Raw genomic sequence first — 27776 nt, 5'->3', positions numbered from 1 at the left:
GATCTGATTATGCACTCGAGGGGCGAGTGGCAGTAGATGTCGTTTCTCTGAAACTGAGACGGGGACAGAAGACTGAATAGAACCTCGCCATTCAAATCCAAAGATAACCACGAATGGCTATGCCATATTCAAGCCAGTTTGCAAATAGTATACTCCTCTGTGAACAGTTTGTTGACATGCACAGTTTCTGATGTGCCACTTGGACTTGTAATCTCTGTCATAATTAGAAGTAAGAAGCATTCTGCCATCCTATCAACTGGGTGGATGCATCTTTTCTGACATGGCCACAAGCTGACTTCTGAATCCTTGAGATTACTCATCTCATGTGCACGTTCCTTGCTTCTTGGCTTATAAATTACTACTAATTTACACTTGCTTTGCTTGATCCCATCGCAGACCGTAGAGTGCACAAAAATTGACTTAAGATCCCCACTGTGTTTGTCGTCACTGAGACACTGATCACCGAGGAGTGAACACCAAGACTGCAGCTATAACTAGCTGCCCGCTCGCTGCTTTGTGGAGCCAAGGCTCTTCTTTTCATGCTCTCGCGCCTCCCCGGGTATGATGAAGCGACACAGCTCTGCCACCCTGCCGCCGTCGACGGGCGGCGAGATGCACGAGCAGACCACGGGCAAGGCGGACAAGTCATACAAGCGGCCTAGCCGCTGCTCCCGCCTCTGTTCCTTCCTCATCATCGCCACCGCCTTCTCGATGCTGGCATGCCACTGCTACGACTACGCCCACGGCGGCGTCGCGCGCGTCGAGCACGGCCGTGCGTCCTCGCGACGCAGCGGCGGGTCGCCGTTCTCCGACCCTGCCGTCCCGCCTCGGCGTGACACCGGCGACCGGAAGGTTTCGGCCGACAACGAAGCGCGCGCGCTCGCCGTGGCGGACGAGAGGCGGAGGCGAGAGCTGTGCACCGGCCAGTACATCTACGTCCAGGAGCTGCCTTCCCGCTTCAACACGGACATGGTCTGGGACTGCGAGGACCTCTCCCCGTCCAAGGACAAGTGCAAGTACACGGCCAACGGTGGCTTCGGCCCGCGGCTCAGCGGCGGCGAGGGTGGCGTGCTCCAGAAGACCGGGTGGTACGACTCCGACGAGCTCGCCCTGGACGTCATCTTCCACGACTGGATCAAGCGGTACGACTGCCTTACCAACGACTCCTCCCTCGCGTCCGCCGTCTTCGTCCCGTTCTACGCCGGCCTCGACGTGGCGCGGCACCTCTGGGGGCACAACGTCTCCACGCGGGACGCGATGGCGCTGGAGATGGTGGATCTGGTCACGGCGCGCCCCGAGTGGCGCGCCATGGGCGGTCGAGACCATTTCTTCGTTGCCGGCCGCACCACGTGGGACTTCCGGCGGCAGGTCGACGTCGACGCTGAGTGGGGAAACAAGCTTTTCCGCCTGCCAGCCGTCCGGAACATGACCGCCATCGTCGTGGAGGCCAGCCCGTGGGACCGGAACGACGCCGCCATTCCGTACCCCACTGCATTCCACCCGGCGACCGACGAGGCCACCTTCTTCTGGCAGGACCGGGTGCGCGGGCTGGAGCGCCAGTGGCTCTTCTCCTTCGCCGGCGCCCACGCCGAGGACAGCAAGTCCATCGCAAGCAACCTCTTCGAGCAGTGCAGGGCGTCCGCCGCCTGCTCGCTGATGGAGTGCACGAAGGGGCCGAGCAACCAATGCGACTCCCCGGCCAGCGTCATGAAACTCTTCCAGAGCTCGACGTTCTGCCTCCAGCCGCGGGGCGACAGGTACACGCGCAGGCTGGCCTTCGATGCCGTGCTCGCCGGTTGCATCCCGGTCTTCTTCCACCCCGGCACGGCGTACGTGCAGTACACCTGGCACCTGCCCAAGAACCACACCGATTACTCGGTGTACATCTCGGAGGAGGACGTGCGGAGGAACGTGAGCGTGGAGGAGAGGCTGCGGCAGATACCGCCGGACGCAGTCGAGAGGATGAGGGGCGCGATCGTGGGCCTCATCCCGGCGGTGACCTACAGCGACACGTCAACGAAGCTTGAGTCGACCGTGAATGACGCGTTCGACCTGGCGCTGTGGGGCGTCATTCGGAAGGTGGCGAAGATGAAGAAACGCATCGCCGAGGGCCGTACGGAGGATGAGAAGCCAGAGATGTATAGTTGGAAGTACCCATTGTTGGGAGAAGGGCAGAAGGCTGAGGATCCCCATGAATGGGATCCCTTGTTTGCCTTCCACTAGCTTATCTCGTTGTTGGATTATGTACTATTGATGTACTCCTTCCGTTCCATAATATTTCTCGTGGTTTTAGTTCAAATTCAAAATAAAATCACGACAAAAAATATGGAATGAAGGGAATACTTTTTTAGAACTTAGGTCAGGTGGTAATCATTGATTTTCATTTAAACTTTATGTAGCACATGTACCATTTCGTTTTCAGACAGTGCAAGTTTCAAGTTTGATTCAGCGCCAGGCTATGCATGCATCATTTTTTTTTCTGTTGAGGCGAGGATCAAGGCCTCAATGCCAAATATAACGGCCTATAAAATGGATTAAGGTATCAAATTTTAGAAATCATGAACATTTTCAAGCCGAGGAACATTTTATAAAAAATATTTTTTTTTCTAAATCATGAACATTTTTAAAAAATTCACGATATTTTTCACATATTAGTGAACATTTTTTCAAATTGTGAACATTTTCCGGAACTCATGAAGATTTTTTTCAATCAATGAACATTTTTTATATTCAGGAACAATTTTTGGAATTTACGAACATTTTTTGAAATTGACAAACAATTTTTCTTAAATGCACGAATTTTTTCCAATTCATGAATATTTTTTGAATCAGCGATTTTTTTGAACCAATGACGTTTTTTTAGAAATTTGGGAACATTTTTATAAAATCATGAACAATTTTTGTTCAGTTTGATTATTTGAAATCACAGAATTTTTTTCAAATTCATGAACTGTTTTGAATGATCGAACAGTTTTCCAAAATCATTAACATTTTTTTCAATTTTTGAACATTTTATGATTTCTTGTACTTTTTTGAAAATAGTGAATTTTTTAATTCGATATAATTTTATTATTTCTTGAACAGTATTTTTCCAAAGTTCTTAATTATTTAGAAATTTGGACTTTTGTGAAATCCTGAATAATTTTAAAGAAAAAAGAAAAATAAAAAGGTGCCATCCTGCCCCGTGCATGGGCGAGCCCGGATGGACACTTTTGGGGAGTGAGGGAAAAAAATGAAAAACAGAAAATAAGAAAAACAAGGGTGTGGGGAGGGGGGCGTCCTTCTCCGAAAGTGGGCCGGCCCAACAGGGTGCACAAGGGGGGGGGGGAGCGGTTGTGGGAGTTACCGCATTTGGGGAGTAACTAACGAACGAGTACTCGTTTGGAGCCCCACAAGGGTCTAGTGTGGTGTCCTGAGAGCACGCCACTTGGCGCGCTCTCAGCTGCCGCGACGTGCCATGATCTGTGAGCTCCCTCGAATTTTTGTTTTTATTTTATTTTTTCACGCGCGCTTTCGGCTTTTTAAATATATTTTTTGGGTTTTTCGACTTTTTATTTTCCACGGGTCATTCTTAGTTCTTGAACAAAAAAATCGAGGTAAAAAAATTTGGTGCGCAAAGACACATTTTCCTTCTTCTGCGGGAGGTACGGCTGCGTCTCTCTAACAGGGAAAAATATGTTTTCTGTTTCTATACTTCCGCGAGAGGCACAACCGCGTCTTCCGGAAATGAAAAAAAATGTTTTCTCTTTTTTCCTTCCGCGAGAGGCATGGCGGTGCCTCTCGGAAACGAAAGAGAAACATGTATTCTTTGTTCCTTTCGCGAGAGGCACAAATTTGCTTCTGTGAGAGGTATGATCGTGCCTCTCAGAAATGAAAAAAAATGCATTTTTCTTTCTTTCATGAGAGGTACGGATTTGCTTTCGCGAGAGGCATGACCATGCCTTTCGGAAACGGGAAATGACGCATTTTTTCCTTCCGCAAGAGGCACGGATTTGCTTCTCATAGAGGCAAGCTTCCGCGAGAGGCACGGTCGTGCCTCTCGAAAACGAAAAACAAAATATGTTTTCTTTTTTCCCTTTCGCGAGAGGCATGGGTTTGAAGGCATGAGTTTGCTTCTGTAAAAGGCACAATCATGCCTCTTTTTGAAAAGGGGAAAAATGTGCTCCTGGGTCATTTTTTTCGTGAATTTTTTTTTCATACCTATCAACATAGGATATAGTTCTGAAAGTCTCGACGTGAGAAATCCAACGGTGAAAATGGTTTAAAATTTGGACACACATTTTAAGAAATACAACGTTTTGAATAAACGGGTCTACAGAAAAAAAGAAACTCTCATGCTGCGACAACTGACGCATATCCAGTGTGCCACTTGTCACAACCTAAAAAGAAGTGGGATTGACCTTTGTAAAGAATATTTCTTAATTGGTGATTTCGCGCGTCCTACAGCGCACAACTCGCCAATAGGAGCCCCTAGCTTATCTCTACTTTTAATGAAATAGTTGATAGTCTCCGCCGATCAATTTTTGTCTCACCACTTTTATCCGGGTTTTTTTTAAAGTTAACTTTCGTAGATTTTTTTCGTTCCGTCCACCAACTCCCCTTCGTTGGTTTTACGGTCGCCATAGAACCGGAGTGAAAAAAATCTATGAAAATTAACCTACGAAAATAAACCCCCGGCCCCCCACCCGCACGTCTGTCGATCCCCTCGCCGCCGCCCCGAGACCAACGCACGTCACTCCATCGATCCCCTCTCCGGATGGCCGCCTCCGCCGTTTCTCCGGATCGCCGCCTCCGCCGTTTCTCCGAATCTCCGCCACCGCCGTCTGGATCGCCGCCGCCGTCAGACATAAGACGCCGCCGCCGTCACATAGAAGACACCGCCGGGATCGCGTCAACGTACAGGACCGCCACCGCCGACGTGTGCCGCAGGAACATCGAAGCAAGACTGCGGCGCGGCTGGTCCATTGTGCCCTCGAGCGAGCACGGTGGAGACAAACTGAGGGGCGGCGCCGCCGCTGACCTTCGAGAGGAGACGTCGCCGCCGAAGTCCGGGATCTCCGCCGCGACCTCCCAGAAGCGACGCCCCCGCCTCCGACCACAAAGGGTATCTCACCTCCTGATCCGTGATTCGCCGACCACAGAGGGTATCTCACCTCCCCATCACGAGCCAACAGTGCAGGCAATTCACCAAGTCGTCGGCAAGATCTTCCATGATCCATTCATCTCGCGCTAGAGGTACGAATTGTGCTTCGTCTCAGATTTGTGAACAAATAGGTGCCTCCTCTTGATTCATATAGGTTAGGATTTGTGCAGATGGGGGAGGTGGCGGAAAAGGATGAGCGAGGGCTCTAGGAGGGGAAGGAAGAGATGGTGACCAGCACGGCTCCTCCGGCCAGGAAGACGCGGGCACTCTGCTTCGAGCATATCGACTTGCTTGCATGGTGGATGAGTCTTCTCCAACGGTGCGCCGAAATCCAAACCCACCTACAATTTTTTGCCCCTGATTTTCTCGTCTTCCGTGAGTAATTTAGGTTTTTTGTCCAGGTGGTGTTGATGTCCAGTGCTTGACTTTTCTTGCTCTTAATTATTAGGTTGCTCTCAATTAGTGTAAATTGGGATGCTTTTGGCCGCCATGATGATGGAGACCAGGAAGGGTTTGATGGATAGGGAGAGGGAGAGGGAGAGGGATCAGCTCCCAATCGGCATGCGGGTCCTGGCCGTCGACGATGACCCTATGTGCCTCAAAGTTCTGATGGTCCTCCTCCGATGCTGCCAGTATCATGGTTAGAGCCTGCTTGCACTTCATTGTGTCTATTTTTATAAGAAACTTCATTGTGTTGTAAGACATATTATTATTCCCACGAGCAACATCAGTCATATCATCATCTTCACGGCCAAGATCAACGCTGCTCCTGCCCTTCAGGCCCTTTGCCATCATGCTCCACTACATCTCCAGAAACAATAGTGATCGCACTTATAAATTAATTTCCAGTATACAACAGAGTTGTACAGTACCTTCTATATCCAGAAACAACAGTAATCGCACTTATAAATTAATTTCCAATAATCACATTTATTTTTTTCTATATATTTAGTGGTACTTCTGAATCTTTCATAGCACAAGCATCCATTTCTTCTTATGCATTCTATGTCACGTTTAGTAGTAGGAGCAAGACAGTGCCTTCTATATCCTGAATTTGCTATTTTCAAATGCTTCATAGCAAGGATGAGTTCTCTCTTTGTGTCCACACCATTTGGTGAGAGATTGGAATATGCAACCAAGTTGATGCCAGTGATTTGACTTGGATCTTCAATTGGTTACACATAAAATTGTCTGACCTTCTGTATGTTCTGCGCCTCGTCTTGTGGAGGCATCTTGATTCCAGCATAACCTTCCAATTTAAATATTGTCTTCAGCTTATCATGAAAGATTTGACCTTTTCCAAATGCAGTCAGGTCCCAGGGGCACTTCTAAAAGCTACTGGAATTGTGACGAAGAAGATTATTTCAGTATGCATCGGATAATGGAATGATTTGTGCCATCCCGCAGCCACTACTAGGATCTATATTTTTAAAAATATTGTTAGTATGGTGATGTGCTGTCACACCCTGATTTTCATGCCACAACACTTAAGCTAACAATCATGATAAAATGTGGTTTGACAAAAACTTTTGAGTGTTTTGGACCTTGCCTTGATTGGATTTTTGTCTGTTGTTTGCAAGTGCTCTAAAATTAAATAAATCCTCCAACTCTTATACTTCATCTCCTTGCTCCAAACTCTTGAACCAATGATCATGCCATGTGTATAGAGCAATATAGTATTTTCTTACAAAAATAATTTGGCCAAAAAGTATTTTCAAAAATTAGTTTTCCAAAAACCCCTGAATTAAGATTTGTACTGCAAGTACTTAATTCAGGGCAGTAAAAATCTTTCCAAAAATATGTTTGACTCCTATTAGATATAGGATACCCAGAAACCACAAAAATATAATTTTAAAAGTTATTTTCCTATTTGATTTGAAAAAAATCAGGGAAACTCAATGGACATATATTGTCCACATATAAGAGTTTCAACACATGTTCATGTTCAAAATATTGGTCAAATCCCTCAAAAACCATTTCTGCCCATTTCAAGGATTTGAAATATTTCTACAGGAAATATTCCCCAGAAATTTCAAGAAAATTCTAGCATGTCACATATGACATGTTTGATGATCTTGCCAAGTATCATGTCATGGAGAATAGTATAACTCCATGAAATCTCCTCAAAACCATTTCTGTCCATTTTAAAGTTTGAGCAATTTTACATTGCCAAACATGTCCAAATGTTTTCAAACCTTGTGAACATGCTCAAATGGTCTAATTATTCATCTAGACCAAATGGCACAAGTTGGAGAGAATGTTATCTTGCTCAAAGTGCCCCAAAACCCTTCCTGTTCAGAACCAAATTTGAACAACTCTACACTGGCAACTTTCTCCTTTTGATCTCAACTTTTGTGGACATGTTCATAACCTCAAATGATGACACTACCCCAAGTGGTGCATCAAGGAGAATAGATTTGCATGACTAAATCTTGGTAAAGCCATTTCTGTTGATTTCTAGGGTTTACCAAAGTTACATTGGCTACTTTGCCCAAATGAGCTAAAACTTGGTGGAACATCCTACTTCTATGTGCCATTCCATCCTGTTAATTCTCATGGCAAGTGGAATTAATTTTATTGCCCAAACCAACAACAAACACCTTCTGCCATTTTACTAAAACCCCTGTTTTGACCACTTCCACTCTTCTCCATGGCCTCAACTTTTTATCACAGTCCCTCCTAGTCCCCTTGCACCTCCAGTAGCAATGGAAAATCCATAGCTCAATTATTGGAGGGGTAAAACCCCACTTTCTCTGGACAGCCCCTTTCCCTCTCTCCCTCAACCTCTCTCCTCTCCTACTGGCTGTCCAGGGCATTCAAGGCCCTCTCCCCTTTGTTTACTCCTCCCTAAACAACCTAGACACAAGTGGCCGCACCCTACAAGCCAAAGGCATGCCCTGGCATGCAATTGGCGTGCTCCAGAGCGCGCTACAGTGCACACCCGCACTGTAGCCATCCCCAATCCGCAGCGTCTGGCCACCTCGGGCCTGGCCCTTGCGCCAGTCGAGGTGTCTCGACGTCCTCATCACGCCACGCCTTTGTCCCCCTCCCTCTCCCTCCTGCTGCCCTTGCTTGCACGCGCGTCGGCCGCCCGAGAGCTCCAATGAGCGGCCTCACACGCGCGGTGCCCCTGGCCCTCCTCCTGCTCTCTTCCTTCACCCGCTCACTCTGGACCAACCCCACGAGCACCCCAGACACACTCAAACAGGCCCCCGTGACCTGTGGCGACGGCAACGAGCTCGCCGGCGCACAAGTCCACGGTGGACCATCGCGCGACTATATAAGCCCGCCCCGGGCCGCTCCGGTGGCATTCGCCTCCTCCTCACACCCCCAAGAACACGCTCGCACCACCAAAACGTCCTCAAGGGGCTTCTGTGCTCGGGATCGACCGGAGCTCCGCCACCTCGGGTCGCCGTCGATCCAGAGGTACGGGCCCTCTCCGTCCCCACTCTCGCTCGATCTGGAGCCGTAGGAGCCCACTGATCATTTCCCCTCCCTCTTCCGCATCGGTTGCAGGCCGAACGGAGCAGTCTGTCCACCTCCCGAAGCTCCTCCGCCGTGCCTCCTCATCGCCGGCGAACCAGGCCACCCCGGCGACCAACTCCGGCACCACCCGAACGGCGACACGATGAGGAGTCCAACGGTGCCATCAGCTCACCCTGCCGTGCCCGGAAACGTCGCCGGTGAGCACGCCGACCCTCTGGTCGCGAGGTCAGAGATGACAGGCGGGCCCCGCCTGTCATCCTCACCTCTCTCTCGCCCCCTCTCTCTCCCACTGGCAGCTGGGCCCCGCCCGTCAGGTTCAAACCTGACGCGCGCGCGCGCGCCGGCTCGGCTGGGCCGCGTCGCTGGCTGGCCCAGCAGGCACATAGCCCTTTTCCCTTTTCTTTTCTGAACAATTTGTAAAATCCATACATAGTTCAAATTAACTCCAAATTGGATGATTCAAATTTCTAGTAGTTCCTAAAATCATGCCCTATCACATGGTGCTTTTTGCACATTTTTCTAGCACATTTCCCTTCACACATATTAAATAAATCCTATTTTCTTATTTCTGTGCTGAACTTTAGAAAATCACAGAGAGCCTAAAATTGATCCAAATGCCATGATTCAAGATCCTAGATACTTCTAAGTTCATAACTTAGTTTATGAACATTTTTATTAATACTTTCTGTACCACACAAGATAATGAGACATTTCTTCATATTTGTCAATTTGTAAATTCATAGAAAAATCATTTGAACTCCAAGTCCAGTGAAACCAACTCCTAGATGGTTCTAAAATCATGTTTTGTTAAATGGGTGCCTTTGCTCATTTTTCAAAAATATGTTTCTCTACACTTCTTGCAAATCCATAAACCCCTTGATTCCATCATATCAAAATGTTTAGAAATATCCATTGATCCAATTCCAATGAAATCACTTTGGTCATTCCTCACATGACCAGAGGTATCCTAGAAAAGTCAAATCAATATTTTTGGAGCATTTTTATTTCTGCCTTGTTGTGTTGCTTATTATGGTTGCTTTCAACGATAGTTGACGAAGTAGACGAAATGCTTGGAGTTGGACCAGAGCTATTTGAAGACCTCGAAGACTTTGTTAAAACAGGCAAGCAGCCCTTTGACCATGTCTATGAAACCCTTTTTATGCACTTCATATAGCACTTTATTATTGTTGCAAAGGAATCATGATAAGATGGTAGCCACTTTGGTAGGTTGCCTTCATTTTCCCCTTGTTGATACTTGCATTGAGCATGACCCTACCTTCTTATGAGGGTTATGCCGGTCGGAGTAGATAGGATGCTAAGTAGTGCTACGCTAAAGGGACGGGAATATGCATGGTGATGGAGACAAAGTACTTTCAAAAGACTTTTCGAAAACCCCGTAGGGTGCCACTTATGCCGGAGGGAGACAATGAGATGGGTAACCACTTGATGACGAAGTGGTGTACCGAGGCAAGTGTGTGTGTTGTTTTCGAAAACGGATTAGATTTAAGATTTGTCGACTGTCCCAACCTTACATGCGCAACCACTCTACCCTTGTATGGGAAAGGGCATTATTGATTACCTAGGCCGATACTAGCTTGGAGCCCGCATTACTAGTGACGGGGGAGAGTTGGTGCTCTCTCTCGGGACGGGGTCGTGCCAGGTAGGGCGGCCAAGAACATTTTTATGGGGCACCGGACACACCGTTGGTACCCCGTGCCAGTGGTATGTGATGAATATGGGAGCGAGGCTCCACAATTTTAAGTTGTGAAATGTTGAGCACAGGGGTTACTACCAATCGAGTGGACTCTATGTTAGTATCGTCTAGGGAAAGATAGTGATCGGGTGCTTACCCCGGGTACTTGAGGTACCGCGGGTCGTGGATGACACGGAAGTTCCCCGGATCTTGTGGGTAAAGTGTGCAACCTCTGCAGAGTGTAAAACTATTCGAATAGCCGTGTCCACGGTCAAGAACAGTTGGGCGCTGCTGCTTAAACTACGTCCACATATTTACAAACCAGTGTGTAAGTGGGAAGAATTACTTGGGTCAAGTCAAAGGACTTGACATGATTGAGTTGGGTTGATGCCCACTCTATTTATGTTGATATCTGTAACCTGTCCTCATGGTTACTTGAATTCTCCTGATGCATGTCTTACAAGTTGTTGAGCATGTCATTGCACTCAAAACTAGCTTTCTGCAAAAATTTACCTATATCATGCATTGTTGTATCTTGAACCAAAACATGGGTTGCTTGCGAGTACATTCAAAGTACTCATTGGTTTGCCACTGGTTATTTTATTGGCCAGGCATGAAAGAACAAGATATAATGAAGAGTACCTTGGTGACGAACATGTGAGCTAGGACGCTTCCCAGTCAGAATGCCTGTAGGGTTAAGGCAGATGGCATGGGTCCAAGTTATTGACGAATATTTCCGCTGCGATGTTACACTCAAGATTCAACCATAATGGTCCTACTTGTGTAATACGGTACATATGGATGTAAGACTTTTGTTATTCAGCTTCTGTGTGTTCAGTGAGCATTGATCTCTGGGATCATTGTACACGTGCATTCGGTGATCACGACTTATGAGTCAGGATCCCCACATGTGCTTCCTTTGATGGTGGGCTTACCCATCCTGATAATAAAAATAGTTGCTATTTTGCACAATATATTTGCAATGAAATCCACATGTTTTACCTCTGTATAGCCTTCCTTTAATGGTTTGGTTCAGCATAAATGTTGGCGCACCATGGAAAATTTGAAGCTCCTCTTTCAAGGTATAGTGGCATTGCTAAACTTGTGCACTTGCAGCTCTTGCCATTCTTTCATTTTTTGGTCGTATTGGGCTTAGCGAAATATAAAAATCAAACAACTTTCAGTGAGTGTGTAACATCTCAAATTTTCAATTTGAAATGTTATACACTATATCATCATTGCATATTATATTATATTTTGCTTTTGGTTTGATTCTAGAAATTTCTACGCAACTTAAGGACCCACGGAGAGAGTTGAGGAATTCATTATTTTCAAATTTGAGTTTTCTAAAATTTTGAGAATAGGATCATTTGATTTTAATTATTTTATCATCAATTATTTCTATTAAAAAAATATGAGAGAGGGATAAAATGACTTTCCCAAAATAAAGAAATATTGAAGATTTAATAATAAAATCAAATAAGATTTTATTTCGGAGTTTTTCGTTATTTTATTTAAATTTAGGAAAAATGTGCGTTTTTCAAAATTGCATTTAGGTCCCAAATAAATGTTCACCTTGTGCGGCTTGATTTTAGAAGCCCGGAAAAATTTATTTCAGGATTTTTGGAGTCCGTTTAGTATTTTTTTTCTTTTTCTTCTGCGCGTAATAATTAAAAAAGGCAACCGACCTAACCGGGCCATGTCCGCCTGGGACTCTGGCCCGGCAGGCTTTATAAGCCGGGGCGCCCGAGGCCGAAGCCAGCCCAGCCGCCGCCGCCCAAACCCTAGCCCGCGCCCGCCGCCGCCGCCGCCAGCGCCGCCCGCTTGCGTCGCCGCCGCACGCCGGGCCGTCGCCGGAGCTGCCGCCCGCCGCGCCGTCGCCGGAGCCGCCGCCCGCCGCCTCGCCGACCCGCCGCCCGAGGTCGCCTCGAAATCTGTGCCACCATTTTTTTTCAAGAAATCGTTCGGTTTTTTCATCGGTTTTTTTAGTTTTGATTTTTTTTAAATAGATCGGTTTTTCCGATTTATTTAATTAGCGAGCGTTCGTACGTTCGTTCATTCTAGCGAACGTTCGTCGTTTTTCTTTTTCTCGGATTAAATCCGTGATTTTTTCTGATCGCGGTTTCTCATCCGATTTTCGTTTTAGTATAACTTTTCGCTCGTTTATCGGAATCAGGCGATTCAAGCGCCTGGAGTTTCGTCTCGAAACCCTCTATCCGTTTAACCAACCTAAACAAGTTTTTGCTACTGTAAAATTTGACTTAGATCCAGATTAGTAGAACGAAGTTGTTTTCTTTCGCCGTTTGACTTTCGTTGCTTCGTTCGATTTGATTCTTTTTGCAAACCGGAGTTCTTAAGTTGAACTTTCTGGTTAGTTCTCTTATTTGACTTTTACCTGTGCATTAGATGAGTGCTTATTGTATGCTTGTTTGTTTGTCTGCGATAGAATACCCGGAATGCGCCGCCTGTTACTTCGAATCGCTAGGTTTCGCGGATCATCAACAAGGCAAGTAACACTTTGATCATACCTTTTCTACTACCCAGTTTTTATTGCATTAGATCAATCCTCAAACATTGCATGATTAGGATCTAATTAAATTATGGGATGAGAAGTAGTTGAGGTAGTACCTATTACCCGTTATATTATCAAGCCTTGGGAGTTACTTCTACGTTTGCCTGTTATGCCATGCTATGCTAGTAGACGTGGATTGGGTGAGTGATATTCATGACAGATGTGAGTTTGTTAATTAATGGTTTATCTAAGGTGGTAACTTAAACACACATCTGCGTGGATTGAGGTACCTGGATATTCCAGGATTGCCTGTTTTTCTTTATGGACCGCCACCCAGGCTCAAAGGGATCATGAGATTATTCATACTAGAAACTTCCGTGTGCAGCCACAAGCCATTATGAGCTCTGGCATAGTTGATTAAGTCATGCGAACTCTTACATGGTAGACTAGTAGATGTAGGGGAAAGTAGGTGTAACGGTCTATCCATCGTAAGGTGCTAGCGCTTCTGAAAGACTATGTCTCGGTCATCCGTCTTCTCAAATACCATGTAGTGCGAGAAATCAAACGGAGGCGATCGAGTCTTGTGGGGAAAAGTGCACAAACCTCTACAGAGTGTATTAAACTAATCATGGTTAGCCGTGTCCCCGGTTATGGACATCTTGAGTATCTAGTACCTGGATTATCATGTGAATCTCAACATGTTACTCTAAATTAATTTTGTTGGGTTTTGTTAATGAAGATGTTTAATTGGGATTGAGGATGTTGTCAACCATTCTCAATGTTTAACAACTACCATGATAGTTAAATAAATTTATTCCTTTGTAGTAGGGAAAAATTGGCTTTACGCAAAACTGTAACCATAGAGCTTTCCATCAGCCAAATATGCATATAGTATAGCTGTTTCATTCCATTACTCTCTATGTGTTACATTGCCAGCATATTCTATGTGCTGACCCGTTTCGGGCTGCAACGTTAATGTTGCATACTTTTCACACGACGATTAAGGAGTTTTTAGGGTTCTATACTTAGTGATGCCGTTGGAGTTGATGGACTCACTTATCTTCCAAGCCTTCCGCTGTTATCGTTATTAGATGGCCTTAAGCCATATTTATTGTAATAAGTTCTCTATTGAGACACTTGATGTAATAAGTGTGTGATTGCTACTCTGTTATAAATCCTCCGAGTACTGTGTGGTGTCAGCATTACTGATCCAGGGATGACACCGGAGCACAGAGATTGGACCGTTTGAGGTCTGGTCGCTACATGGTTAGCCGTGTCCCCGGTTATGGACAACTTGAGTATCTAGTACTTGGATTATCATGTGAATCTCAACATGTTACTCTAAAATAATTTTGTTGGGTTTTGTTTAATGATGATGCTTAATTGGGATTGAGAATGCTGTCAACCATTCTATGTTTAACAACCACCATGATAGTTAAATAAAATTTATTTCTTTGCAGTAGGGAAAAATTGGCTTTACGCAAAACTGTAACCATAGAGCTTTCCACCAGCCAAATATGCATATAGTATAGCTGTTTCATTCCATTACTCTCTATGTGTTACCTTGCCAGCATATTTCATGTGCTGACCCGTTTCGGGCTGCAACGTTAATGTTGCAGACTTTTCAGACGGAGTTTTTAGGTCATGGTTCTATACTCAGTGATGCCGTTGGAGTTGATGGACTCACTTATCTTCCAAGCCTTCCGCTGTTATCGTTATTAGATGGCCTTAAGCCATATTTATTGTAATAAGTTCTCTATTGAGACACTCGATGTAATAAGTGTGTGATTGCTACTCTGTTATAAATCCTCCGAGTACTGTGTGGTGTCAGCATTACTAATCCAGGGATGACACTGGAGCACAGAGATTGGACCATTTGAGGTCTGGTCGCTACAGAGATGGTATCAGAGCACACGCTGATTGTAGGACACGACCACTAAGCTAAAGACCTAGATTATTATTTACTCTCTTCTTTTCTGATCTCTCATCTTTTCTACTCTTTAGACGTCACTTGAAGGAAGTCACTAGATACCTGAACACGGGAGTACCAAGCTTCACCGGAACCTACAACGCCACTTTACCTGAAGAAGAGCGCTGGATGATTCAAGTTCAAGTTCCAGGAAGGACGTTCATGCCAGTCACTGAGCCCATAGAGTTTTCTTTTGATGCACCAACTTGGAGTCTAGGAAAGAGCATGGCAGCTCACATCGCCATGGGACGCATTGGAGAAGTCTACCGCAATGATCTCCAGGATACTATCTACCAGATTTGTGGGCGTCGAGATGAGCACTGGGAGATGATCAGCACCAGAAAGGATAGATCCATTGCAGCTTTTATCCAGGAATTAAACCAGCACATTCGACGACAGGAGAACCAGATGTGTGCCGACATGATAGATCTGAAGAAGGCTAAGACAAGAATCAAGGAACTGGAGGAAGAACTCAAGGCTACACGTGAAGATTATGAAGAGGAAATTGAAGTTCTAGTGGATAAGAATGCCGACCTAACAATGAAGCTAGTAATATTTATGAGAGGCCCTACACCAGTAGATGAAGGCGAAGAACCCAAAGAGATTCGCCCGGAAGACTACATCATCATCGACGACACCGACTCGGACCCAGATGATAGCGATGATGACTATTTTGATGAAGCCGGAGCAGATATCATGGAGTCTGCAACCGAAGAATATTTCTAGTAGACCACCTCATCAGTAGTAGTAGTCCACCATGTAAATATAGTAGTCCGAGCACTTTTGCGATAGTTAGATCGATTGTATGCCCTTGTTTGATTGAATGAAGTGAATTGTTTGTTTTTGCCTCATGTGCATATGGGTAGTGTTTTGTCTTTAGACCCCCTCTATTCTTACATCTCATCTTTTCTAAACCCTCAGATGCCTCCGAGACGTGACCCCGGATTTACCTTTCCACCGGAGCTCACCCAGTTGATCCAGCAGCAGAACACATTGATGCAGTTGCTAGTCCAGAATCAAAATCAGGGGAAAAACCCACCACCACCACCACCACCTGTTGATCACTTAGCCCGTTTTCTTAGGCTGAATCCGCCGGTGTTTTCCAGTAGCACCGAGCCGATAGTAGCAGATGATTGGCTCCGCAAGACAGCTAGAGAGTTGACCACAGCAGGATGCACAGATGCGGAGAAGGTGAAGTTTGCCGCACATCAGCTTGAAGGACCCGCAACATCATGGTGGGAGAATTTCACAGCCACTTTCCCTGTCGACACTGTCACATGGGACCAGTTTCAGCAGGCCTTTCGTACTGCCCATGTTTCAGCAGGAGCTATGACCATGAAAAAGCGTGAGTTTCGCAACTTGCGCCAAGGAGGACGGACGGTTGGCCAGTATGTGGAGGACTTTAGTAAATTAGCACGTTATGCCCCAGATGACGTTGCTACGGATGCAACTAAGCAGGAGAAGTTTCTGGAAGGACTGAATGATGAGTTGAGCATGCAGTTGATGGTAGCAACCTTCAACAACTATCAGGAGTTGGTAGACCGTGCTCTTATGATTGAAGGCAAGCAGCAGCAAATTGAGAACCGCGAGAGGAAGTATGGACAAGGAAAGTACAATTCAGGAGCTCAGCAGAAGCCATGTTTTACCCCTAGATCGGGAGGACATTTTCAGCATACCCATGGAGGAGGTAGCTCGCACAATCACAATGGCACCAAGAATGGTAATGGGAATGGAGGAAGCAATGGCTAGAATCGCACCAACCCATCAACCCCAGCCAAGAAGGACCTGAGCCAAGTCACTTGCTTTAAGTGTCAGAAGACCGGACATTATGCCAATGAATGTCCTGAAGGCCAGAATGGCAATGGAAGTTCTGGGAAGAAGCCGAACCCTTTCAACAGGGGACAGGTGAACCACGTTAACGTGGAGGAGGTTGAAGAGCAGCCGGATGCCGTAATCGGTAAGTTTTTGTTAAGTCATTTACTGCACTCGTTCTTTTTTATACTGGTGCATCGCATTCATACATATCAAGGGGATTTGTGAATAAGTATAACCTGCCCACTAAGGTTCTTAGAACACCCATGCTAGTAAGCTCACCAGGAGCGGAGTATATGGCCAGTCAAGGATGTTTTCAAGTGCCATTGAGTATAGGTAGGCATGTGTTTCCCTCGGATTTAATCATTTTGGAATCACAAGGATTGGATGTAATTCTGGGTATGGATTGGCTGTCGATGTATGGAGGAAACATCGATTGTGCCAGTAAGACAATTTTGCTTACTACCCCAGAAGGGAGAAGGATCAAGTATGTATCCCGACATGTGCCAAAAGAGACTCAAGTAAATTGTTTAACAAGAGTTGTGCAGGAGGAAGTACCAGTGGTAAGGGATTTCCCTGAAGTATTTCCAGAGGAGTTACCAGGCATGCCACCGGATAGAGATATTGAGTTTTTGATTGAGCTATTGCCAGGCACAGGGCCAATATCAAAGAGACCATACAGGATGCCTGCAAAGGATTTGGTGGAAATTAAGAAGCATATTAAAGAGTTACTGGATAAGGGATATATTCGCCCAAGTTCTTCGCCATGGGGATCGCCAGTACTTCTAGTGGAGAAGAAGGATGGATCGTTAAGGATGGTTGTTGATTACCGAGGATTGAATGAAGTAACCATCAAGAACAAGTACCCACTACCAATGATCAATGATCTGTTTGATCGATTGCAAGGAGCTAAGGTATTTTCCAAGACCGATCTGCGATCAGGATACCACCAGTTGAAGATTCGAGAACAGGATATTCCTAAGACAGCTTTTACCACCAGGTATGGGCTGTACGAGTATACCGTTATGTCATTTGGTCTGACTAACGCACCTGCATATTTTATGAACATGATGAACAAAGTGTTTATGGAGTTCTTGGATAAGTTTGTCGTGGTGTTCATTGATGATATCCTGGTTTACTTGAAGAATGAAGAGGAGCATAAGGAACATTTGCGATTGGTACTTGAGAAGCTCAGAGAACATCAGTTGTATGCCAAGTTCAGCAAATGTGAGTTTTGGTTGAAGGAAGTAGGATTCCTCGGACACGTTATATCCGGAGAAGGAATAACAGTTGATCCCACTAAAGTTGATACCGTGACCAAGTGGGAAGCACCAACCACGGTTGGAGAGATACAGAGTTTTCTTGGACTCGTAGGATACTACCGAAGATTCATTGAGAATTTCTCCAAGATTGCAAAGCCTATGACGGAGTTATTAAAGAAGGATACCAAGTTCAAATGGACTGAGGAATGTGAGGCTAGTTTTCAGGAGTTGAAGAAACGCTTGGTTACTTCACCAGTGTTGATTTTGCCAGATCAGACCAAGGACTATGAGGTGTATTGTGACGCTTCACGTCGAGGACTTGGAGCAGTGCTTATGCAGGAAGGGAGAGTTGTTTCATATGCCTCAAGACAACTAAAACCTCATGAGTTGAATTATGCTACGCATGATTTGGAATTAGCAGCCGTAGTGCATGCATTGAAAACATGGAGACATTTCCTCATTGGAAACCATTGTGAGGTGTACACGGATCATAAGAGTTTGAAATACATTTTCACACAGAAGGAGTTAAACCTCAGACAAAGGAGATGGTTGGAGCTCATCAAGGATTATGATATGAGATTGCATTACCATCCCGGAAAGGCTAATATAGTAGCTGACGCATTAAGCCTCAAGAGTCATGTCAATACATTAATGACGGGAGAAATACCAAAGGAGTTAGCCGAAAATCTTCGAGAGTTATGTTTGGAAATAGTTCCGAGAGGCTATGTAGCGGCATTGAAGATTCAGTCTACATTGATGGATAAAATCAGAGAAGCTCAGAATACCGACAAGGAGATTGCCTCTATAAAGGAGAAAATAATCGAAGGAAAGGCTAAAGGATTTCGTGAGGATGAGCACGACACCCTATGGTTTGAAGACCGTGTTTATGTGCCCAATGACTCGGAGATTAGGAAGCTAATTCTGCAAGAGGCACATGATTCACCATATTCGATTCACCCAGGAAATACCAAGATGTATTTAGATTTGAAGGATATTTTCTGGTGGACCGGAATGAAGAAAGATATTGCGGAGTATGTAGCAGTTTGTGATGTATGTCAGAGAGTAAAGGCAGAGCATCAGAAGCCAGCAGGATTGCTACAACCATTGCCGATACCCGAATGGAAGTGGGATAAGTTAGGCATGGATTTTATCACGGGATTATCCAGGACTCGTTCAGGCTATGACTCGATTTGGGTTGTAGTCGATCGGTTGACGAAAGTAGCTCATTTCATCTCGGTAAAGACCACGTACACCAGCGCTAAGTTGGCAAAGATATACATGACCAAGATCGTATGTTTGCATGGAGTTTCGAGGAGTATCGTATCAGATAGAGGAACCCAGTTTACCTCAAAGTTCTGGAAGCAGTTGCATGAAACTTTGGGTACTAGGCTAGAATTCAGTACAGCTTTTTATCCACAGACAGAGACCGAAAGAGTCAATCAGATTTGGAGGATATGCTGATAGGGCTGGAAAAAAGCTTGAAGCTCGCGAGCTAAACAAGTAGCTCGTGACTCGGCTCGAATCGACTCGAATTCGAAGAATAACGAGTCAAACCGAGCTTTAGTTTAAGATCGTTTATAGACCAAGTTAAACGAGTCAATCTCACGAGTACTCGTGTAACTTGTTAGGCTCGATACAATAGATCAGCCACTCCCAATACAAAGAAAGATCAGCCACTAAACAGCCTACGTCCCAGTCGCACAACCCAAGGCCGAGCAGTTGAAGGCCTAGCCTCCTAGGAGACTCATGCGTTACAAGAAAATTGCAACTGTATAGCGATATATATATGTTTAATATATACATAATCATTTTATCATATTTGAGGGCTTTATGTTTATATCTTAAACGAGCTTAACAAGCTAAACGAGTCAGCTCGCGAGTTATACGAGTCGAGCCAATCTTGGGTTTGAGCTTGTTATAGTAATGAGTCGAGTCGAGCTAGCTCGTTAACGAAACGAGCTCTAGCGAGTCGAGCCGAGCTGACTCGACTCGGCTCGAATTCCAGCCCTAAATGCTGAGAGCTTGTGCGCTAGATTACGGATCTAGTTGGGACGACAATTTGCCATATGCAGAGTTCTCTTACAACAACAGTTACCAAACCAGTTTAAAGATGGCCCCTTTCGAAGCTTTGTACGGAAGGAGGTGCAGGACACCGTTGTCGTGGGACGAAGTTGGAGACCGCCAGTTGGTTGGGCCTGGTTTGATTAAAGAGTCTGAACAGAAGGTGAAATTGATTCGCAATAGGCTCAAGGTAGCTCAGTCTAGACAGAAGAGTTATGCAGATTCTAAACGCAAGGAGACTGTTTACGAAGTTGGAGATAGAGCTTATCTTCGAGTATCCCCATTTCGGGGAACAAAGCGTTTTGGTGTTAAGGGAAAGTTAGCGCCACAATTTGTAGGACCATATCAAGTTTTGGAGCGTATGGAAGAAGTGGCCTACAAGTTGGAATTGCCCGAAGGATTGTCAGGAGTTCATGATGTGTTCCACGTTTCTCAGTTGAAGAAGTGCCACGCGGAGATGGCTGACATACCCTTGAGAGACACAGTGCCATTAGAAACAATTCAGTTGGATAACGATTTGACCTATGAGGAGAAACCAATTAAGATTCTCGAGTTTGCCAGCCGAGTCACTTGCAGCAAGGTTATCAAGTTTTGCAAAGTTCAATGGAGCAACCACGCGGAGGATTGAAGCCACCTGGGAACGAGAGGAAGATTTGCTCAATGACCACCCTCACCTATTTTCTAGCCAATCCGAATTTCGAGGGCGAGATTCATCTTAAGGGGGTAGGTTTGTAACATCCCAAATTTTCAATTTGAAATGTTATATACTAGATCATCATTGCATATCATATTTTATTTTGCTTTTGGTTTGATCCTAGAAAATTTCTATGCAACTCAAGGACCCACGAAGAGAGTTGGGGAATTCATTATTTTCAAATTTGAGTTTTCTCAAATTTTGAGAATAGGATCATTTGATTTTAATTATTTTATCATCAGTTATTTCTATTACAAAAATATGAGAGAGGGAATAAAATTACTTTTCCAAAATAAAAAAATATTAAGGATTTAATAATTTCATATAAGATTTTATTTCGGAGTTTTTTGTTATTTTATTTGAATTTAGAAAAAATGTGCGGTTTTCAAAATTGCATTTAGGCCCCAAATAAATATTCACCTTGTGCGGCTTGATTTTAGAAGCCCCGGAAAAATTTATTTCGGGATTTTTGAAGTCCGTTTAGTATTTCTTTTTATTTTTCTTCTACGCGTAATAATTAAAAAAAAGGCAACCGACCTAACCGGGCCGTGTCCGCCTGGGACTCTGGCCCGGCAGGCTTTATAAGCCGGGGCGCCTGAGGCCGAAGCCAGCCCAGCCGCCGCCGCCCAAACCCTAGCCCGCGCCCGCCGCCGCCAGCGCCGCCGCCCGCCGCGCCGTCGCCGGAGCCGCCGCCCGCCGCCTCGCCGCCCGCTCGCGCCGCCGCCCGCCGTGCCGTCGCCGGAGCCGCCGCCCGCCACCTCGCCGCTCGAGGTCGCCTCAAAATTTGTGCCGCCGTTTTTTTCGAAAAACCGTTCGGTTTTTCCCGTCGATTTTTTTAGTTTCGGTTTTTTAATAGATCGGTTTTTTCGATTTATTTAATTAGCGAGCGTTCGTTCGTTCTAGCGAACGTTCGTCGTTTTTCTTTTTCTCGGATTAAATCCGCGATTTTCTCTGATCGCGATTTCTGATCCGATTTCGTTTTAGTATAACTTTTCGCTTGTTTATCGGAATCGGGCGATTCAAGCGCCTGGAGTTTCGTCTCGAAACCCTCTATCCGTTTAACCAACCTAAACAAGTTTTTGCTACTGTAAAATTTGACTTAGATCCAGATTAGTAGAATGAAGTTGTTTTCTTTCGCCGTTTGACTTTCGTTGTTTCGTTCGATTTGATTCTTTTTGCAAACCGGAGTTCTTAAGTTGAACTTTCTGGTTAGTTCTCTTATTTGACTTTTACCTGTGCATTAGATGAGTGCTTATTGTATGCTTGTTTGTTTGTCTGCGATAGAATACCCGGAGTGCGCCGCCTGTTACTTCGAATCGCTAGGTTTCGCGGATCATCAACAAGGCAAGTAACACTTTGATCATACCTTTTCTACTACCCAGTTTTTATTGCATTAGATCAATCCTCAAACATTGCATGATTAGGATCTAATTAAATTATGGGATGGGAAGTAGTTGAGGTAGTACCTATTACCCGTTATATTATCAAGCCTTGGGAGTTACTTCTACGTTTGCCTGTTATGCCATGCTATGCTAGTAGACGTGGATTGGGTGAGTGATATTCATGACAGATATGAGTTTGTTAATTAATGGTTTATCTAAGGTGGTAACTTAAACACACATCTGCGTGGATTGAGGTACCTGGATATTCCAGGATTGCCTGTTTTTCTTTATGGACCGCCACCCAGGCTCAAAGGGATCATGAGATTATTCATACTAGAAACTTCCGTGTGCAGCCACAAGCCATTATGAGCTCTGGCATAGTTGATTAAGTCATGCGAACTCTTACATGGTAGACTAGTAGATGTAGGGGAAAGTAGGTGTAACGGTCTATCCATCGTAAGGTGCTAGCGCTTCTGAAAGACTATGTCTCGGTCATCCGTCTTCTCAAATACCATGTAGTGCGAGAAATCAAACGGAGGCGATCGAGTCTTGTGGGGAAAAGTGCACAAACCTCTACAGAGTGTATTAAACTAATCATGGTTAGCCGTGTCCCCGGTTATGGACATCTTGAGTATCTAGTACCTGGATTATCATGTGAATCTCAACATGTTACTCTAAATTAATTTTGTTGGGTTTTGTTAATGAAGATGTTTAATTGGGATTGAGGATGTTGTCAACCATTCTCAATGTTTAACAACTACCATGATAGTTAAATAAATTTATTCCTTTGTAGTAGGGAAAAATTGGCTTTACGCAAAACTGTAACCATAGAGCTTTCCACCAGCCAAATATGCATATAGTATAGCTGTTTCATTCCATTACTCTCTATGTGTTACATTGCCAGCATATTCTATGTGCTGACCCGTTTCGGGCTGCAACGTTAATGTTGCATACTTTTCAGACGACGATTAAGGAGTTTTTAGGGTTCTATACTTAGTGATGCCGTTGGAGTTGATGGACTCACTTATCTTCCAAGCCTTCCGCTGTTATCGTTATTAGATGGCCTTAAGCCATATTTATTGTAATAAGTTCTCTATTGAGACACTCGATGTAATAAGTGTGTGATTGCTACTCTGTTATAAATCCTCCGAGTACTGTGTGGTGTCAGCATTACTGATCCAGGGATGACACCGGAGCATAGAGATTGGACCGTTTGAGGTCTGGTCGCTACAGAGTGAGAGCACCAAAACTGCTACTACATTTTCTGAAGTGCTTTCCCATTATTGTGTTTTAATGATGGTCAGATCCAAGGAATACAAGGTGCATATCTTCGACAAGCTAAGTGGGACTGCGGTTCATATACTCATCAACCATAATCTCCCGAGTCTTCAGGAAGCACAACTCCTATCCTTGTTTTGATTCCAAGCTCTAGGTGCTTTCTGACATACATGTTTTCAAATTCTGTCACATGGTTCATGACTATACTAGAATTACTTAATCCTCTTAGAAAGCAAAAAAGAAGAATTTATAGCATAAATGTGTTCTCTATTAAATCTTGTCCTTTTAAACATTGTTGTTTGAATTAATATACATGTAGCATTTATGAAATCACTTTATCAGTATACTTGGTTGAAGCCTGATTCACAAATTAGTTGATCCAAATTAATAGCAAGAAAATAGAATCAGACGATGGTCTGTTTGTTGTACCCATTAAAAAAATTATAGTTTTTCTCTGACCAGATAAATTAAATTGGGTGCCCTCAATCGTTGAAGCCTCATTGTATGATTAAGGGTGCATGTAAAGATTAAATTTGTGTGCATGTCCATGACATATGTCATTGCATGGCCCTGCTGTAAATTTAAATTGACCTTTAGTTAAGCTTTTCAAGTCAATCTATACGAATTTAACTTCATTGCATTATGACTTCATATAATTAGAGAATATTCTACCATTTAACCCAAAAAACGACAAGCGTCGCACCGCGCGCCAACATGGTAGTTCTTGTGTGTAATCAGGTCCCAATAATGCTCCTATCTGAGAATGATCCAAATGGAGCCCTTATTATGATTGCCACTGGCACACTGTGTTGCTCCCTACCATGGATACCTAAGAATATATGTTCAGCGGAGATCTTACCAAATTACAGAGTTTGTGGCCTATTGTGGCTCTTGGTGTGGTTAATACCGACAACCTTTTTGATGAAGAATTTTCATCCTAACTTAAGGAGCATCCTGACAAATTCAGGTTATTACTTATTACTCACAGGAGTATATTTCATAAAAAGGGAAACATTCATGAAACAAACCATTTTAGTCTATTTTAGCATTTTCTATAGTTTATCTTGTCTCCATGTATTTACAGAAAAATCATCTCTTTCTATCATAAAACATTCAAAATAGACGGGCGTAGCAACGCGCGCCATCAGGGCCGCAGCCAAGGACCCCAAGGCCCAGCCGCCCCCGCGCATCCACGTCACCTAGCTCAACGGAGCCGAGGAGGCCTTCGTCGCCGCCGACGGCGCCACTGCGCAGGGCATGCGCGACCAGATCCTCGCCCGCGGCCGCCTCCTCGAGACCGAGCAGGTCTTCCGCGAGGCCGGGGAGAAGTGGCCCGTCGTCATCCCCGAGGAGGAGCTCGGCATGTCATTCCCCGGTATCAAGGTGCATCTTCTACTCTGTTCGAGTAAATTGCAAAAAACCACCACATTTGGGGACGCTAAAACAGAAAGCCACCAGGTTTCGTAATTTTTTCAAAAAACCACCACGTTTGCGCTGACAGTTTTCAAAAAATGCTGATCGCACGGTTTGGCGCGTCTGAGTGGAAAACTGACCGGTTGGGCCCGCTGTCAGGCGCCACGTGGCCATGGGGAGACGGCGCCCGTGACGCGCGCCGTTAGACGGCGCCGCACCTGTCTTAACGAGCCGGCCCGACCCAGCCCGACCCTTTCGTCCATTCCCCTCTGTCTCGCCTTCTTCTCTGCCTGCCTCCGCCGCCGCCTCCGCCATCCATTTGTCGCCGCCGGCCGCCGTAGCGATGGTGTCCTGGAAGGATGGCGAAACTAGTAGCGAAGATTCTGTGTCCCCCCTCTTCAACTCGCACGAGGAGGAGACCTATGTGAGTATCATTTCTCTTTGACTTAGGGTTAGGGTTTTCTTCGATTTGAGCTTAGTTTTCACGAATTTGAGTTGGGATATTGAGCACTGTTCCACTAATGTAGATCCCACGAACCATTGTTGACCCGGAGTGGTGCGGTATTGTTGCCGGAGGACCGATGTGCTGTCACAACCTTCCTGTTCATAGGGCTGTTGTGTTTCAAGGAATCAACACTGGCCGTAGGTTTTATGGATGCGCTAATCAGGTTAGTTGCAGGTCCTCTTTGGTAGTCATAAATTATACAGATCCTTGTATGGTGCTCAGTGAACTGAATATATGTATTTTTGCCTGTTAACTGAATATAGTTCTATATATAGTTTTGTGAAGATGTTGTTTTATCAGGTGTTTTGAGGAAACAATGTGTCAATGCTTATCTGAATGTGTATGCTGTTAAATGAGCTAAGTTAACTGAATATATATAGCTGTTAACTGAATATATGTAGCTGTTAACTGAATATAGGTGTTAACTGACTTATCTGAATCTGTGGTGCTGCTGTTAACTTTTGTTTTGTCTGAATTATTATAGGAAGGTGACAATTGTGGTCTGGTTCAATGGATTGACCCAGAATGGCCAGAACCCATGAAAAATGCACTACGCAAACTTTGGGACATGTATGAGCAGAGTAGCAAAGAGAATGATGCTAAAGAAAAGCTCATAGTCAAGCTTGGAGAAGAGAAGAAGCTAATCCAAGAGAAGCACCACAACCACATCAAAGAAACAAGCAATTTTTTTTCAACAATTCACAAGAATGTGATGAGGGAGAACTATCAGAAGATTATGCAGGATGGTGATGTAGAGAATGCTGTACTTCAAGCCCAGGAAGAGAAGGCTAAGCTTGAGAAAGACAATATTGAGCTGAGGACATCACTACAAGTCATTAAGCAGAGCAATGATGAACTTGTTAGCAATTGGAAGAAACATGTAGCAGATGAAGGTCTTCAACAGATTGAACAGATGAAGAAGGAGAAGAAAAAGTTAGAGTATATCATAGCTGATTTGCTGAAGGATGGGGAGGCAAACAAGGTTAAGTTGAGGAAAATCAAAGAACTCTGTGATGAGTGATTATTATGTTGTTCCTGTGAGGCAAATCTGTTGTGAACTTGTTAGCAAATTATGTTGTTTCTGTTGAACTAAGTATCCTAATCTGTTGAACTAAGTATCCTAAAATGTTTCTGTTGGCACAATGTATGAGGCCAACAAGGTTGAACTATGCTGTTTCTGAACCTTAGTCATGTGATGTTTAGTTGTAATGGATTATTATGTCATATTTGAACACTAAGATGTTTGTTGGATGTGAGCATATGGATTTATGTTGATCATATGAACTGTGTTCTAGGTTTCTCATATTGATAGAGGAGCAAAAGTTTGTAATACTATTGTTAGGCTAGAGAGGTAGGTTCCTTTTGTCGACGGTTGTCGAGAGGCTACGGTTAGGCTAGATAGGTAGGTTCCTTTCGTCGACGGTTGTCGAGAGGCTACGGTTAGGCTAGAGAGGTAGGTTCCTTTCGTCGACGGTTGTCGAGAGGCTACGGTTAGGCTAGATAGGTAGGTTCCTTTCGTCGACGGTTGTCGAGAGGCTACAGTTAGGCTAGAGAGGTAGGTTCCTTTCATCGACGGTTGTCGAGAGGCTACGGTTAGGCTAGATAGGTAGGATACTAACCTAGCCTATCGACAACCGTCGACAAAATGAACCAACAACTTTATTGGCTAACCCAGCCTATCGACAACCGTCGACAAGATGAACAACAACTTTATGGGCTAACCTAGCCTATCGACAACCGTCGACAAGATGAACCAACAACTTTATGGGCTAACCATAGGCTAGAAGTTGTCAAACAGCAAGTTATCATAACCCATGTAGACACTAAAATTAACTTGCCAACATATCAAGTTATCACAGCAAGTTCATCATATCAAGTTACCATAGCTTGCCAACATCACAGCAAGTTATCTTGCTACCACAGCAAGTTATCTTGCTACCACAGCAAGTACAAAATACAGCAAGTTTTGCCAACATCACAGCAGTTTTGCCAACATCACAGCAGTTTTGCCCAAAATACAGAATTAGTCTCTGAACTAATGGTCTGACTAATTGCCACTAGCATAGAAATAGTCTTTGAACTTGCTTGGCTTCTTCCTGACCCTTGTAGAACCAGAAGCACTAGCAGCAGCAGGCCTTGGAGGAGCAAATGAAGAAGTAGCACCTCTTCTTGGAGCAGATGAGGAAGCACCTCTTCTTGGAGCAGATGAGGAAGCACCTCTTCCTGGAGCATATGAGGAAGTAACAGTTCTTCCAGCAGAAGCAGCAGCAGCTCTTGCACCAGAAGCTTCAGAGACTGCAGCTGTAGCTCTTGCACCAGATGATGCTGCTGCTGCTTTTCTGGTACCACTAGCTGCACCAATAGCTCTTGCACCAGATGATGATGCTGCTGCTTTTCTGGTACCACTAGCTGCAGCATTAGGTGTTGATGGAGGGGCAGTTCTTGTTTCCTACACATGTAAATTATTTGCATTACTTTTATAGTACAAAACTAAACATTGCAAAGAAAACATGTCAAGGATTTGCATTGTAATACCTTGTGATTGTTCTTCCTAGCAGCAAGGGAT

The 27776-nt window shown here is 44.7% G+C and overlaps 2 protein-coding genes and 1 long non-coding RNA gene across 6 annotated transcripts; all 3 read left to right on the top strand.

Annotated features, from left to right (window-relative positions):
- Positions 1–391: 391 nt before the first annotated feature.
- LOC125548981 (xyloglucan galactosyltransferase KATAMARI1 homolog) lies at positions 392–2423 on the top strand. The gene has a single exon (XM_048712484.2). The coding sequence runs from the start codon at positions 562–564 to the stop codon at positions 2221–2223; it is 1662 nt and encodes a 553-aa protein (XP_048568441.2). The 5' UTR covers positions 392–561; the 3' UTR covers positions 2224–2423.
- A 2229-nt stretch (positions 2424–4652) lies between these two features.
- LOC125545681 (uncharacterized) lies at positions 4653–11417 on the top strand. Of its 4 annotated transcripts, none has more exons than XR_007300155.2 (4): positions 4653–5235; positions 5314–5462; positions 5592–5783; positions 10934–11417. It is a non-coding gene; the product is annotated as an uncharacterized LOC125545681 (long non-coding RNA). The 4 variants fall into 4 exon arrangements; XR_007300154.2 differs by lacking the exon at positions 10934–11417 and adding an exon at positions 9679–10885; XR_007300153.2 differs by lacking the exon at positions 10934–11417 and adding an exon at positions 6453–6763 and having other exon boundaries at positions 4654–5235.
- Positions 11418–23658: 12241 nt separating this feature from the next.
- Positions 23659–26461, top strand: LOC147990777 (uncharacterized). Its single transcript, XM_087538388.1, has 3 exons — positions 23659–25446; positions 25511–25557; positions 25695–26461. The coding sequence occupies exons 1-3, from the start codon at positions 25287–25289 to the stop codon at positions 26229–26231; spliced, it is 744 nt and encodes a 247-aa protein (XP_087394514.1). The 5' UTR covers positions 23659–25286; the 3' UTR covers positions 26232–26461.
- The last annotated feature ends 1315 nt before the right edge of the window (positions 26462–27776 follow it).

The sequence above is a fragment of the Triticum urartu genome, chromosome 1A (assembly GCF_056163025.1).
Source record: "Triticum urartu cultivar PI428250 chromosome 1A, HENAU_Tu73, whole genome shotgun sequence".
NCBI classification, from domain to species: Eukaryota; Viridiplantae; Streptophyta; class Magnoliopsida; order Poales; family Poaceae; genus Triticum; species Triticum urartu.
This window is presented reverse-complemented; position numbering and strand designations above follow the sequence as displayed.

What these genes read in the sequence shown, in the direction of transcription:
- LOC125548981 (XM_048712484.2), top strand. Translation starts at nt 562, where the DNA reads ATGATGAAGCGACACAGCTCTGCCACCCTGCCGCCGTCGACGGGCGGC.
- LOC147990777 (XM_087538388.1), top strand. Translation starts at nt 25,287, where the DNA reads ATGTGCTGTCACAACCTTCCTGTTCATAGGGCTGTTGTGTTTCAAGGA. An exon ending in GCTCAGTGAACTGAATATAT is followed by an intron (nt 25,447 to 25,510) that starts GTATTTTTGCCT and finishes TTGTTTTATCAG; the next exon opens with GTGTTTTGAGGAAACAATGT. An exon ending in CTTATCTGAATGTGTATGCT is followed by an intron (nt 25,558 to 25,694) that starts GTTAAATGAGCT and finishes GAATTATTATAG; the next exon opens with GAAGGTGACAATTGTGGTCT.